Source organism: Athene noctua, chromosome 1 (assembly GCF_965140245.1).
Source record: "Athene noctua chromosome 1, bAthNoc1.hap1.1, whole genome shotgun sequence".
NCBI lineage: Eukaryota > Metazoa > Chordata > Aves > Strigiformes > Strigidae > Athene > Athene noctua.
Window position 1 is genome coordinate 58,436,521 of NC_134037.1, and position 15,573 is coordinate 58,452,093.

The 15,573-nt window shown below is 33.6% G+C and overlaps 1 protein-coding gene across 1 annotated transcript in view; it reads right to left on the minus strand.

Moving 5' to 3' along the window:
• TBC1D32 (TBC1 domain family member 32) overlaps positions 1 to 15,573 on the minus strand; it is an 89,202-nt gene that overhangs the window by 49,354 nt on the left and 24,275 nt on the right. The window contains exons 18-23 of the mRNA XM_074923782.1: positions 13,513 to 13,595; positions 11,695 to 11,833; positions 10,913 to 11,000; positions 9,271 to 9,389; positions 8,568 to 8,684; positions 4,562 to 4,650 (exon numbers count right to left, since the gene is read on the minus strand). Of these exons, the coding sequence (XP_074779883.1) occupies positions 4,562 to 4,650; positions 8,568 to 8,684; positions 9,271 to 9,389; positions 10,913 to 11,000; positions 11,695 to 11,833; positions 13,513 to 13,595 (635 nt within the window). The remainder of the gene's footprint in view (positions 1 to 4,561; positions 4,651 to 8,567; positions 8,685 to 9,270; positions 9,390 to 10,912; positions 11,001 to 11,694; positions 11,834 to 13,512; positions 13,596 to 15,573) is intronic.

Here is a 15,573-nt window from a genome sequence, read left to right on the forward strand (position 1 = left end):
TAACAAAGATTCTTCTGATTCACAATATAATTACAAAAGATCTTTTAACCTCACAATATTTATGAGTTTTACTAACCTATAGCCAAAAGAAGCCACTGAGGGAAAAAGAAGAAAAAAAAAATTCAAGTGTCATATGTATACAAAATAATCAAAGAAAGGGTTGCTTTTTTTCTTCTTTGAAGTATTCAGATGCCTATTACTGCCATATTATGATATATCCAAAAAAGGAAAAACAAATTTCCAGGAAAAGTATATGTTATAAAAGTACTCTGCTAAATGAGGGGGATTTTTGCAAAGCTGCCTGTAGACCGACTCCAATCCCCTCCCACTGCCCACAGTCTATGCCTATTCCCAGTAGTATTCCCAGAAACACTGTTTCTCCTGTTTTATATGAAAGCCAACACTGATGGAGTATCTTTGAATTTATTTTGGAGTATTGATACTTTTTAAGTATAGGGGGTTGGTTATTGAAGGTAAAAATTTGGTACTTCACTGCACTAATTCAGCTAACAACACAGTATCACTAACATTCACAGAAAACTCAAGTTTCTGAATAGAGAGAACAGCAATATGTAAATGCCTGAATAATGCTTTAGGCAGAGGCTTTGAAAATATATAGTATGCATATACTTTCTTGGCAGGCTGTAAAAACTCACAACTCATGGATGTATGCACTGTACTGAAATACTAGATAAGTTGCTTTGATACCATATAATCTATCAGTCTGGAAGAAAAAGTATGTTACTACTGTTTACTTAATTCCTTTGTTAAGTTACAGAGATTCAAAGAGCTTGGCCTTGAAAGGGAGGTGGTTAAGGTCTCTAGTGTCACACCTTTATGGAAATTGTTCTCTCACGTCCAATAACTTATAAGATCAATGGGTACACTTCTTAATTTAATGATCAACTTTATTGCTCTGATAGAAAATTCTCTGTGTTTAGTAGGTTTAAAATTTATTACTTTGATTGCTGCTGTGAATTTCCTTCCTCTAGGATTTGTTGCCTGACAGCAATTTAAGTTCAGAATCTTCTAAAACAGAAAGACGATTGAGAATTTTTGCATTAGTTCCTGTGCATGCAGATTTTTCAGCCTGTACAAAAGAGACAGACTTCAGAGGTCTTTTATCAACCAATATTGACTGATCGAGAGACTTCCTGATTCTAAATAACTACAAATCTGCTTTGAAGTTGAAAGTTGAACCGATAGTTTGAAAATCTTTCTATACATGGATTAGGAACTGTCTAATTTTGTTTTTCTGTTCTTAGCTCCAACTTCTTGCCTAACGTTTCCCTTCAAATAATTACTTTATTTCTTTTTTAAATGAGTTTAAAAGGACCTTCAAATGAATAAATCTCATCCTAGAAGGAAACAATACCTGCACTTAAAGGAACACCAGATCAGTGTCTGAAACTACTGAAGAAGAATCTTCAAGATACTTTCAAGTTAAGAATTGCAAGAAAACCAGATTTGCATCAGGCCATAGCTTGCTATGAAACTGAGTATTTTACCTTGATCACACAGAACCTAGGTCTGTATAAATGCACTCTAGGGAGCATTCTTTATAGACTGTTGGCTATGCACAGCTGTATCTAGCTTCCCTACATTTTCCTTTTGATTTCTGCTGCATGCACGTCACTTTTCAGAGCGGGCAAGCTTGAAAGGGGAAGTTGACAGCAGAGCCTCTGCAGTACTGTCCTTCAGAATAATAATTCAGAATTCATACTTATTCAAAATGAAAACAATCATCCACTAGAAAATGTAATATTAACACTAAAAACATAAATAGATACATCTGTGTATTATGGATTAAACAGACTGTGGAAATACCTATATATTTTAAGTTTTATATGTAGTTACACAGTTAGTAAATAAAATCATTTTAAGTCACCGATGCACAATATACACATAAAGAAAAATGTAGTTCTAAATCGCAGAAGTTGCTTAACATTCAAATAAGCAAATTCGTAACTCTTGAACAATAAGAGGGTGTTACAGGATCTCAGAGTATAACATGTAAGTTAAACAGATCTGAATTTCAGCACTCAACTCTAGGTGAGCCACATGTACAAATAGCAAAGTATATAGCTGTGTATACCTGAACAATTAAAAGAATGTGGGTTTGGTTGTACTACTAGTATTAGGTCTAGCAGAAAGAAATGTTTCTAGACAAATATTTCACTAAAATCATTCAGTCACAAAACTGTTTGGTTTTTCAATGATGCAGTTAACATTTAAATATTTTTTCTACATAGCAGCAAAGAGAAATTTAGATATTTTGCTCTTTCTAATTAACTTTCTAAATTTTCAGCTGTATTAAGCATTTGATCTAACTGCTGCTGAATTTGGTATTCTTGATGGAAAGTGGTCAAGGAGCAAGCCAACTACTCAAGGCAAGGTTCACTTTACAGAACATAGATGTCTGCAATCAGCAGTGCTTACAGAAAAGCTCAGAGAATTTAATTTCAAAAGGTATTTAAACCAAACTGTATACCTCTCATATTCAGATAATGTAGCCTGGGGTTTCTTGCAAGGCTTAATACTGTAAAATATACAGTAAGCGTGACAAATTCCAGAATCATCCAGGATTCTGGTATCATTTTAACAGGGAACTCTGAATAACTATGTAAGAATAAAAATACTCTTTGTGCAGACAGTTGAATTAGTCACAATAAAAGGCTTATATGTGACAATTCTGTATTATTTGCAAAAAACATTTGTACAGAAAGCCTCACATGCTCATGTAGAGCCATTTAATCAATAAGAAAACACACTCTTATATTATCCGTGGTATACACAGGCCCATATTAAAATCCCTAGAATTGTATCTTCCTTTCTTTTACAGGAAAGGCAAAGAAAGGCAAGGGGGAAAGGGCACAGGGCTTTTGAACAATTAAAAAAAATAAAATTAAAAACTGTTAAAAATGAAGTTAAATATGAGGTCCTAGGTATCACTGAGATTCCAAAAGTCCCTGCAGAACATGAAGCCTCTACTGAAACTTATATTTAAATGTTTTAAAAAAATCTTTTCTTTTTTTGATTACTGCTTGGTTATTACAATATCTACCACTTTTATGTGGTAGGTTTCCACACTGAAAATGACTTTGTCAGTGTCCAGCAGAAAATGTTATTACCACAGTGAACTCTAAAGCTTATCTGTGTAAGAATACAGTTTCTTTTACTTGACTTCATGACATTGTTACATTGCTCATATGTGTACTTATGCTGCTTCACAGGGTATAGGCTTTGATAAAAGCATTGTAAGTATTCAACACAACTTCAGTGCATGATCCATGTATTTGTGTACCAGTCTCTGTCTCACAGCATGGGAGTCAACTGCTTATGCAATAAAATTGAATAATTCATTTTTCTCCGGACCTTACTAGGGTTTCTAATACCATTGTAGGAGAAATCTGTTATCTTATAAAGGTAGACCACAATCTAAAAGCTAACTATTACCTTAAACTGTAAAACTTTCCCTTATCCCTAATTAAATCAAAGGGAGTTCTGCCAAGCTTTTTATGGAGTCAGTATAATTCTAAATGAAGAGTAATATCTTAATTTTTCAAATTTCATCTTAGGACATACCATTCCTAGCCAACTAGTGATTTCCTCCAAAGCAGAATTTATAACTTCTAATTTATATGCCAAAATCCTGTATCTCCCAGCTCCAAATTCCACTGTTCATCTCCTCCATGCTCATCCTTATTAGCAAATTACACTGTATCTTATGGTTATTCATACATATTATGAAACAATTTTATTGTGATATCAAAATACAAATACAGCTGCAGGAAGCTAATGTTGCAGTACTTTATCAATTCAGCTATATCTTGCCCAAGCAAGGTTATCAAAGTTTTCCATACTATGAAGTACAATCCATCAGACCTTTTATTTCAATTGCACAAATGTTAACAAAAATGTGAACTCAAGGATTTATATACTCAACTTAGGAAACAGAAAAAAAATGCAGAAACTAATTTCTGTGTTATAATATTATAAAACACAGTATTACAAAACATGACCATGACAGTGTGAGCGTATTTTAAGTGTTCCTTCAGGTTCTAGGAATGTTTGGGATCAAATGGTACTCTCCTTCTCAAAATAAGTTTATTTTGAGTTAAACTGGTTATACTGGTGATAGTTACACCAATACTTTAAAAAATAATTTTAAGTACAGGGAGACTAGATAAACCAAATCCTGATACAACACGGTAAAAAAACCCCTTTATTTATTTATTTTGGTATGATTTTTGCTTTATGCATTACAATGGTTGTACCACATGTTCTTTTCAATCAACGAGGTAAAATAACAACATGCAATTTCTATTACTGCTTATCGTATTATAATATATTCTTTTACAAATAATAAGATTAGATACATCACTATTCTCATTTTGTAGGCCATTTTTCATTTAATCTTCTTATGTTAGAAAAAAAGAAGGAATTTTACTTTCATGCATAATAAAAACCAAACAATGTTATCTTAGCAGAAGCAACACATCCAAGCATGTTATACCTTATTTATTTAATGTGACCAGAGAATAAAAAACGAGCATCTTACCTCAGACCAAAGATATGTGACTGTTCATAACTGAATAAGGAATGAATTTTAGCTTCTGAATTCAAAATTATAAGCCTGTCAATGATATCCTGCCAAAGGAAGACAAATGTAAAAAAACCTCATGTACGATTTTATATTTTATGCACGTAATAGTTTCACAGGGATGTTTACTATAAAATGAAACCTATTATTAAAATACACATTGAAATTATTTCTGTAAGAAGAGGTGTTTTCCACCATAAAAGGCAATGGCAAAAAGAAACCATACAGAAGGTTAAGGAAAAATAAAATCTCCGTTAAAAAAAAAAAAAATCACTAAACATACATCCTAGTATATCAAGTATCCCAATCCTTATTTACTATTAAAACACAACAAAAATGTTAAACTGTGTTTTGTATGTTTTAAATGTGTATGTACCTATTTTAATGAAAAGAACAGAAAATCCTTTAATATAACACCCTTTCTAACACTGATTATTACTACATTCTTCAAAACACAGCCATTTATTCTCAGTGTAGCAAGGCTTGGCTTGGATGTTAAGGCTTACATCTTTCACCTCACAGCATCTCATGTAATAGACAACAACCTGTGGCTGCTTCCCACTTCTTCCACAAATCCAACCTTATTATATTCCCCTCAGGTTCACTGCATATCCAAACTGCTTCTGAAGAAATTATTTTATTAGAAGACTAAGAAACACATTAAAACATTCACTGTTGTTATTGTCTCAGAGACAGAGTGCTGTGCTATGGTCAGAATTAAAAAAACTACAGAGTCCTTATGGGCTTTATTTAATCTGAATTAAAAACAAACTTTTATCTTCTCATTTAAGAAGCATAGATTCAGAAACAGAAGATGCAGTTATTATTCAACTGTTTAGATCAATGAGTTATTTCAGTATAATATGTGAGAAAAGTTAGGATCTATGCTTTCACAAAATCAACCAAAGCTCTGGTTTTCAACAGCGGTAAGAGTAAACACCACAAGTAAAACTGCCAGCAGCAGAAAAAAAATAATCTAGAAATTGTCAAAGTAAACTGTTTTCATAAAATGCATTCTTAATTAAAATACTGCGAAACCGTATTTTCCCTATTACATTTTTTTGAGCTGCAGGGGAGACAGATGTGAAGAACGCACTTTTTCCATATAGTATGTTCGTAATAGTGCTGGTTTTGGCTGAGGTAATTTTCTTCATAGTAGCTAGTATGGGGCTATGGTTTGGATTTGTGCTTGAAACAACGTTGATAAATCAGGGATGTTTGCATTATTGTTGAGCAGTGCTTACACAGAGTCAAGGCCTTTTCTGCTCCTGACAACACCCCACCAGGGAGGAGGCTGGGGGTGCACAAGGCTGGGTCAGCTGACCCCAACTGACCAAAGGGATATTCTGCACCATATAGCACCATGCTCAGCACATAAAGCTGGGGGACTAAGAAGGAAGGGGAGGACATTTGGAGTGATGGTGTTTGTCTTCCCAAGCAATTGTTACGCGTGATGGAGCCCTGCCTTCCTGGAGATGGCTGAGCTCCTGCCTGCTGATGGGAAGTAGTGAACGAATTCCTTGTTTTGCTTTGCTTGTGTGAGCAGTTTTTGCTTTATCTATTAAACTGTCTTTATCTCATCGCATGAGTTTTCTCACTTTTACCCTTCCGATTCTCTTCGCCATCTCACTAGGGGGGAGTGAGCAAGCAGCTGTGTGGGGCTGAGCTGCTGACTGAGATTAAACCATTACAACTGTAAAATCCACAATAAAACAATTCAACTCGGACCTTAAGGCTGTTCATAAAATTGGTAGCGCAAGCAATTGATTTTGTGGGGAATTTAAGCCTGTTTAGATATTTGCCCATTTAAAGAGTTAAATGTCATAGCATATTTCTCTGGAAACAACCTTCTCCTCTCATCTATACATCAAAGCTTGGAGACTGCAGAAGAGTAGAAAGAGCAGGCACAGAGAGAAGACCATTGAGAAAGCAGATCAAGCTCTGATTTGGGATATTAGGAAGGAAGATAATGAACTAGGTCCAACACAAGGTCCAATCAGAAAAATATTAGTAATAGTAACTTAATTATTACAGGTAGGATGTCATCTACTTTGAATACTTAATATACACCATTCTCCAGAATCACTGGGAAAAAAAAAAAAGAAATTCACCTGCTTTAACATGTTTTTCAAAGCTACAGATCTGGAGGGTACATTCCCTTGCATATGTGTACTGTAGAACCTCTCAAAGGAAGAGCAGAGACAGGCAGAAGTGCCCTGACTCATCTGCTCCATTTTCTAAAGTATTTTTTGTATGGCAGAGTAACAACAACAAAAAAATCTAGCACATATTAAGAAAAGTTTTCCTGAGGGCACAAAAAAAAATCTGTTCAGTAAACAATACAACTAGTTAGCCAAAAATACCAAGGATTAGAGAAAAAAATGTTTAAATCCTCTGTATTTGAGAAATAAAGGGCATACAAACATGATTCCATTCTGTGCATTATCAAATATAGTTCAGCAAAAATATTACAAGTCAGATTCTGTGACAATGTGACATGATTCAGAAATACAGAAAAACAAAGCAATTAGGTCTTCTAATCAAATCTTTTAGTGTCATTGAAATTGCTTTTACCTTGCTTTCTAACCATAGTTACATCTAGTCAAATCTACCTTTAGTGTTCTGCAATCACTGCCCAAAAACCTGGTTATAACAAATCTATACATGTCTGCTTAACCCCTGAAGTTTTCTGAGTACTCAGCTATAGCCATTATTTGTTAAATGAACATTAGAACTATTTTCCTTCTGTTCACTACATAATCTTGGATGACTAGTTTAGGCTTAAAAAAGCCACTGTTACACAGTATTTAAGTGAGACAAACCCCATCTAAACCATCTGTAACCGTCCAGGGAACTGTGAACAATGGTATTGGTATTGCTATTTCTGGAAACCTAGAGAATTCCACCAAAGCCTTAGTGCCTCAAAAGTCAAAACAACATGGGCTTTCAAAAGTCACAAAAATCACTGCTTAAGACCTACCCCAACCTGAAAGCTCTGCAGTATGTATCACCTTAAACATACAACTATTCCCCCCCCCTCCCCGCTCCCAGTGCCTCAGAAAACTTGATGACTGAACAGAAGTATCCATTGGTGGACACACCAACACTGAGTGGATGGGGAAAATGGAAGTTGTCATCCCATTTCCTCCTGAAATCATCAAAACAGTATTACAAAAAAGAACTAAAAAATCCCTTCCAAACATAACATACACTATTATGATACACTCTGTCTAAACAACCTAAATTATCACAATCCAGAGCTTGTGCTAAACAAACAGTTTAACACAACAGCAATTCAAAGCACTAGCTCATTAGAAAAAAAATCTGATTTTAACTGCCACTCAGAGGCAGAGATTAAATTTGCTGGTGCTTTGTAGATGAGAAAAAAGCCCTAATGGATTGCAGTTGGATGAACTAATACAAAATAATACTAAATACCAAAATGGATACTATTTTTCTTAAGACTGAAATATGTCTTAATCCATAACTTTTCAATTACTGATTTTTAACGTTTGCGAATCATCTGTATTATTAAGAAAGCCTGAGGTTTTTCTGTTTTTTTTATTTTTTTGTTGAAATCAACAGACAGTGTGATAGAGCAATATTATATAAAGTACAAGTATATATATTTTCCAGCATTTTCCAGGTTTTAACCGCATACTCATATAGAGGTGTTTATGTATGTCACTTTTTTTCCCATGGAAAAACACAATTCTAACACAAGCCAGGAAAGATAACCTTTAAATTAGGCGTCAAATTTTACATTATCTTTAGGATTTCAAAATAAAAATTTAGGTTAACCTGAAGTGATATGTGCATATACTGCCCTCATGCTGTATGTAATACAAAATGCAGAAAATTTCAAAATCTTTCAGTCATAAGAAAAAACTTATTCTACTATTATTTTAATATTTTATCAGGAAAAATGTATTTATTTTTCTTTTAAAATAAAAACTATACTTACAATAATATCTGTAGGTACTTCACGGAGTGAATACATTGGTTTATTTGGTATATCTTGTTTACTCAGGAGCTCAAAAACCGCAGGAAAAGTGAGCAAGTTTATCAGAGACAGAAAAGACTAGACAAAGAAAAAAAAGGGGGGACAAACAGGAATGTTAATCTGTTAAGTATAACCAAGTAAACATTAACAATTATTTCCCATTTACTTTAAGTTAGTTATTATCCTTTTTTGTAGGCTGAACTTGCTGCTCAGAGTAAGACTGCAAACCCTGTCAGTGTCTATATAACCTAAAATGGCAGTATTGTCTGTGAAATATGTATTATCTACCAAATTGTACCTGTAGTTTTGAAAATTATAATATTTTCATTATCATATAATTCTAAAATCCAGAGACACGGCATATTCTAAAACACTTTACTCTCTCCGATCTTACTACAATAATCGAGATATGAACTGATGGCCAGTATTTTAACTTTCACTTTTGTCATGATTTTTAACTTAACCATTTTATACTGACTTTAATGGATTCTTGGCATTGTGACCTGCCATGCAACACAAGAATCTTTTCGATCACTCATCATTTGACTAATGTATTATACTAATTTTGCCTCACATGCAATGAAGCAGGTATAGTTACAGTGAAAATCATCCTCTCTGAACTACAGCACTATTTTTTCCATGTCAATATAGAAGATTTTCTCACCTTCTGACAGCTCTGGTCAATAGGGTCAACTGGAGTAGTTTTGGGTTGGGCTATTCTCAAATCATCTTTTCCACACTCCAAAAGAGTCCATAATTCATTTACAAGTGTCTTTATATAACCTAAAACAAATTTTTGTTCTAATCATGAGAATGACAAGAATACCAGAAAAAACAACTTCCATATTAGAAAACATTTTATACCGCAATTTTAACTCAGATTCTCAACATTATCTACATTGTGAACTAAAATTTCACAAGATAGACTACCTGAGGGTTACTCTCCCTACTATTCTCAATCCTTTAGTCAAAATACCTTTGTACAGCAGCCTGCTTGTATTCAGTCTAAAATCTAAAGCAACAGTCTGCAAAGACAGTTATACTAGAGTAGGATGATATTTATATATCTTCCTTGTAAATGAGCTGCTGATGTTCTTTAACAAGTTAACTGCTACAGATCAAGACTTAGCGAGTATTGGCTCTGTGCTTTTAAGTATACAGATTTACTATAACTCATTAATGAATTAAAACATACCACAATGAAGAAGTCTTTTTAAGGGAACCACTACTAGCTGAATTTAAAATGTTAAATATTAACACAGAAGAGGAAGTATAGTCATCTAACTCTGAAATCTCTAAATGTAAGTTACAGGCTTTATAATATAAACTTTATGTACATTTTACAACAACCTCTCAGGGCTGAAAAATCTATGCCGATTATTTTTGGTCTACCATTTGTCTTGGACGCCAAGGGCCATAAGAGGCAACTTGGCTGAGAACCTTAAACGGACAGATGGGTTACTCCTCAAGTAGATCTGCTCCCTGCTTTCTGAACAGTCCCAGAAACATAAATGATAAGCAACTAACAATCAGTTTCCCTGACTGGCAGAATTTGCCTGCCTTTCTGACAGTCTTTCAGTCAAGTCATTTTAATTACACACCAGCCAATTCTAGATACTCAGAGAGAATATATCTCATGGACTTTTGTAGCAACTTAAGACAGTAGCTTTACCTTATCAATAATATTCTAGTTTTAACATAACAACTACCTAGACTGCTGGGTTGCATGGAAACGGTTGAGTTATCTGAGAGTGAATCTGAAGGGACTTTGTGGTATGGGTTGACATATGAGAAGAACTGTCAGTTCAAACAATCTCAATTCCATCTCACTACTGTACAAGAATGCCAATGACATTCAGGCCTTTGCAGTTTCTTGCTCTTTGAGCAGTCAGTAACTACGGAAAAGTACATACCAATTACAGAAATCAACAGTTATTAATTCTGATCTGTAGATCAATAAGAAGCACTTGCAACTTGTTAACAACTTATTATTTAACAAATATAAATGTCTTCATCCACATACACAAAGTTTCTGGAAATCCAAACGAATGATGTAAAGAGCTTTCATAATTTAAGGAAAAAAAGAAAACAACACAAACAAAACACTGCATCAAGATAAGTGAATGATTTAAAGTTGAAAAGAATAAATTCCCATCATGAAGTCATTAAACATTTAAGCAGTTTTTGCTAATACTGTTGAAATTATTCAACTCAGTTGACCTTTTTTAGCATATTTCTCACTGACTTTTTCTAATATGCAAGACTACAGCATGTAACTATTCACAATAACATCATTCTTATATTACCTGAACTCTGTAGAGCTACTGCACCTGTTGGTGTTGTTGCCATTTGCGTAACAATCACTCTATTACCAAACTCTTCATATTCATTTGTCTGTTAGTAACAAATGTAAAAACACAGTTTTAGTTATTCAGAGGGCATGAAACTCTCAAATGATCTCTTAAATATTGATCTTTCCTACATTTGTTTACAGAATTTAATCCACTGTACAGTTAGACTTGAAAAGTTCATAGATATTATCCTCTACAGACTTACCAGGGTCAGATTCCAAGATCTTTATCAAGTATCTTATCAAAATTTGAATGCAAAATACTATGGCTGAGACATGCAACATCAGCACAGAATAAAAATGTTAGCATTATAATGTTTTCTGTACAAATTAAGTAGGATGTCTATAACATTATGTTTTTTTCTCCTAAAATGCTATTAACCAACTTTTGGTTACATTTCAAGTATTGTCTAGCACATCAAGATTCCAGCATCACCTCAATGTGGTCTAGAAAAAAATTCACTTAGAAGAAAAAAAGAAAAATATTTTTCCTAGCATTTCAAACTTTACGGTAAAAGTCAGAAAAACTAAATATATGCCTGACATTCTGAAGATAAGCAACACCCAATAAACTTAAATCAGTGTGGCACCAATATCAAAGATGATAAGCTACTTTTTAAAATTAATTTTTGCAAAAATTAAGTGACAAAATCATTCCTGGATTTATTTATTATTTTTTTTCTGCTTAATTTTTTTACAATCATTAAAAGAAAGCTCTACAGACTCTGTAATGCTTACCTGGAGGTTTTTTGATAAGCTTCTGAACATAAAATTCACACAGTCATTCATGGCACCTGTACTATGAAGAAGAAATAGTCCTTTGGGCGTGGCAGAAAAATTAAGCAAAGCATCTAACAAAGTCTCTTCCCATAACAAACTGCAAGAGTAGCAAAATAACAATTAAAAAAAGATATGTAAAGAAGCACAGGAAAAAAGAAAAACTACAATTTCTGCCTTTGAAAACACTTCATTCACTGGACTCTATGTTTACTCTATATGTTTAGATTAGTTTAAAAAAAAGCTTTTGGGAAAGTTTTAATATGTATTAGACTGTATTTTGTACAAACATTCAAACTCATCCTGACAAAACTACGGTTAGGCAGGAACGCAGAACAGAAAGATGATGCAATGGGGAACCCGAAAGACCTATACCACCCTTAAATGTACTTATGACTTACTATCTGACTCTAGACAAGCCTTAAGATATTAATGAGTCATTTACGAATCAGCCCAGCAGGCACAGAATTTCTCACTAATGTAAAAACACTATGAGGAACTAATGAAAACTAACATTTGAGGAGAGAGAGGTTCCTGCTAGAAATTAGTACAGAATTATGAAAATAAGGTACTATATATACAATATTTTAACATACTACCAGCAGTAAAAGGAAGGTATTTTCTACAGACATGGCATGAAGAACAGCAATTGGAAGAATAAAGTATGATATCCTCTGCCCTACAAAATATTCTACACCCTAAGAAGAAAAGTGAAGCAATTACATCACCTTTGACTAGGTACCATCCCTGTAGGTATCACTAGACTCTCATGATTCTGCTTCTCTAAAAGCGTTTGCTTAACAGATTATTCTAGTTCTCATTTCCCATTTTTGACTCCTATCACCAAACAGCAGCATGCAGCTTTTCTCGTAGCAGACAACCATCCCCCCAAACTTCAGACACTTCTCCCACAGAATCCCTGCCACGTCATGTTCAGAAGCAAAAATTTCACCCAGAAATATATCAGCATGTCTTGTTCCATAGTTAAATGAAAAATCTAGATGCTCAGAGGAAACTGTATCTTATGTCAATGGCAGCAATTAGTAACAGCCTCATCAGTCAGAGCTCTGCATCCCTAGATTTCTTTTCGCCACTAAATTGAAATTGCTATAACCAGTTCACGTACCAGCACTACAGACTAGAGTAACAACTGGTGAGGTATCTTTGCAAATTATATGTAAAAAACTACAGTAAAGCATAAACAAGAATCTACTTCATTAACAAGGTTTTGCACTAACACCAACATCACCCTGAATTTTCAGGCTCACAGATACTGTATATTTCTCATCTTAATGCATACAAACTTCTATAAAAGGACGTTAAGTTTTACTATAAGAGAGGGGATGCCTTTCACTCAGTATGGATCAGGCTGGCATCATTCTGGCTGAAAATCTTGCTACATAACATTTTGATGGTGTAGATACCATTCAGCAGAACAGCATTTTAACACCACATCAAAGCCACAAAATAAACTCTGACAGCTATTTTGGTTTATGCTTTCTAATTCACATTTTCCTCAAACCAATTTCTGCAGTCAGAGAGAATCAACTATAAGTAAATTTTACATAGATTAGACACAACTGTGTAAGCCAAGAAAGACCTGAAAGGTCAAGAACAATTCTGTAACTGTACTGAGACCTATGCTAGCATGATTTCACTCCCTCTACCTACCACTATGCTTTTCGCAAAAACATACAGGGTTATAAGATGCCTCAGCTGTGGATAAAGTAGCAATGTGTGTTATACTTGTGCATGTGCATAAATTAAGCATCAACTTACATGTTTTTTGACTCTAGACCTATTGATGAAGTCGAGTTCGCACCAGTTACAGGAGTGGGTACTCTTTCTGAAAGCAAACTTGTCTGTGAAATAAAAAGTAAATAAATACCTCCTTGATGTTTATTTACACCATTTTAAAACTTTAGATCTTGCTCGATGTCTTGTTATATATTTTTTTCAAAAAATAACAGCGATCAGGTTGTAGTCTAGCCTTTGTCACAGAGTACATTATTTCACTATATATTTTATTCCAGAAAAACTTTTTTTTTTTTATTTCTTCCTTGGGTATAAACCTTTTTAAAGTTAGCACATATTATAATTTTTTTATTAGAATTATTAAAATAAAAAGCTCTTTCTTTTTACTTTTTAACTGGAGACTCGCAAAGCAAAAATTGGCATTAAAAAAAAGATCTATAAATATAAAAATCAGAAAGCAATTCTTTACTCCACTTCTGTCACAGTAAAGGAAATAACAGCCTCTGGAGCCAACAACTCACCACCACATTTATTCAACAATACGGCCAATTTTTATTTTATTCACTTATAAATTTATCTATATTGGCATGTACATAATTAGAGCTACAGACACAGATATTTTTATATTTAATGCAGTTTCTAATTTAAGTGTTATTTGAAAATAATTAGGCAAAAAACTGTATCTTTAATATGAATGATTTAAGTTGTTTCATGTTTCTAGAGATAAAAAGCAAATTGCACCATTCAAATGAAAGTGAGTAGTCATTAATTCATGCTCTTATAAATGTGATCTAACAAATACACAAAATTCCTGTCCTGGATCTGTTAAGTCCCCCTTTTATTATCATCTGTACAAATTCTGTCCCACAATTCCAGCAGAATCTCCAAAAAATGTTGTTTCTCCATCAGTCTTAGAACTCCAGGACACGTGTAGAAGAGAAGGAAACAAATTACCAGTCTCTCCATTAAAAAATTGTCACTACTGCTGGAACAGAGTCCAACAAAGCCCACCATTTTTGCTACACTATAAATGGTATTTTATAAACTGCAGATGTTCTAAAATTGAATAATGACAGAAAATAATTTAAAACTTAATCAAGATGGCAGACTTGAAAATGTGACTTTCCTGTACTAACCTCTCTGTTCCTGAAGTCCTGAATACATAGATTCCACTTCAATCTCAATTTGACCTCCAAAGTGATGTGAAGAAGTGGCAATTTGTCAGTTAAATCTTTCATGATTTTTAAAATTTGACACATTCAGCCTACTTAACTTGTATGTGTCAAAACAATGTGTTTAAATTATGTTCTACACCATAATGAAGGATTTTAATGTGCAAAGAAGTCTTTTGTGCATGTGTAAGTGCTGTGGTGCTTTAGAGCAAATAACTGGAAGTACCTATCAAAAGTATATAGCAGCCTACATGTGATAAACATTAAATAGAGTAACAGGTTAGTTCAAGACTGACTAGTTACACAATAAGAAAGCACAAAAAGACAGACAGATTGTTGAGTTATGTAAATTACAGCATGATTCAAGTGAACTCCTTAATTCAATAAAATCCTGAAGCTCTCAATGCAAGGAAGAATGTAAGTTTCAAAACCAACATTCTCTGATAAGAAACCGAGTTTACTGTCATATAATTATGACTGTAAGGAATAATACATTTTATTTTCAATCAAAATGTATGCTTTCATGATAATATTCATATATAAAAGCAGTGAGAAATACCCACAAGCTGGTGATTTAAGTCTCTCTTCTGTTCATACTCTATCTTTCGGTTATCTTCTGTCTCCGTTTACACTGTGACTGTATTTTTAGATTTTCTAATCATAATAAAAGCATACAGCATTTGACTGGAAGAATAGCTGTTTTATTCTCTTTCCCATGCATTCAATCTCTCTCCTGCTTCCTCAACTCAACTCAAAAAAAAAAAAAAAAAAAAAAAAAAATTTAGTCTTTTAGCCAATGTTTTTTCCCTTGGTCTGATCCTTCTCTAAGAAAATATTTTACAATCACTAGACAAAGAAAAAAAGGAGATGTCTCAATTTTTCAGTATAAAGTAAAACAATGCAGCTAAATTTT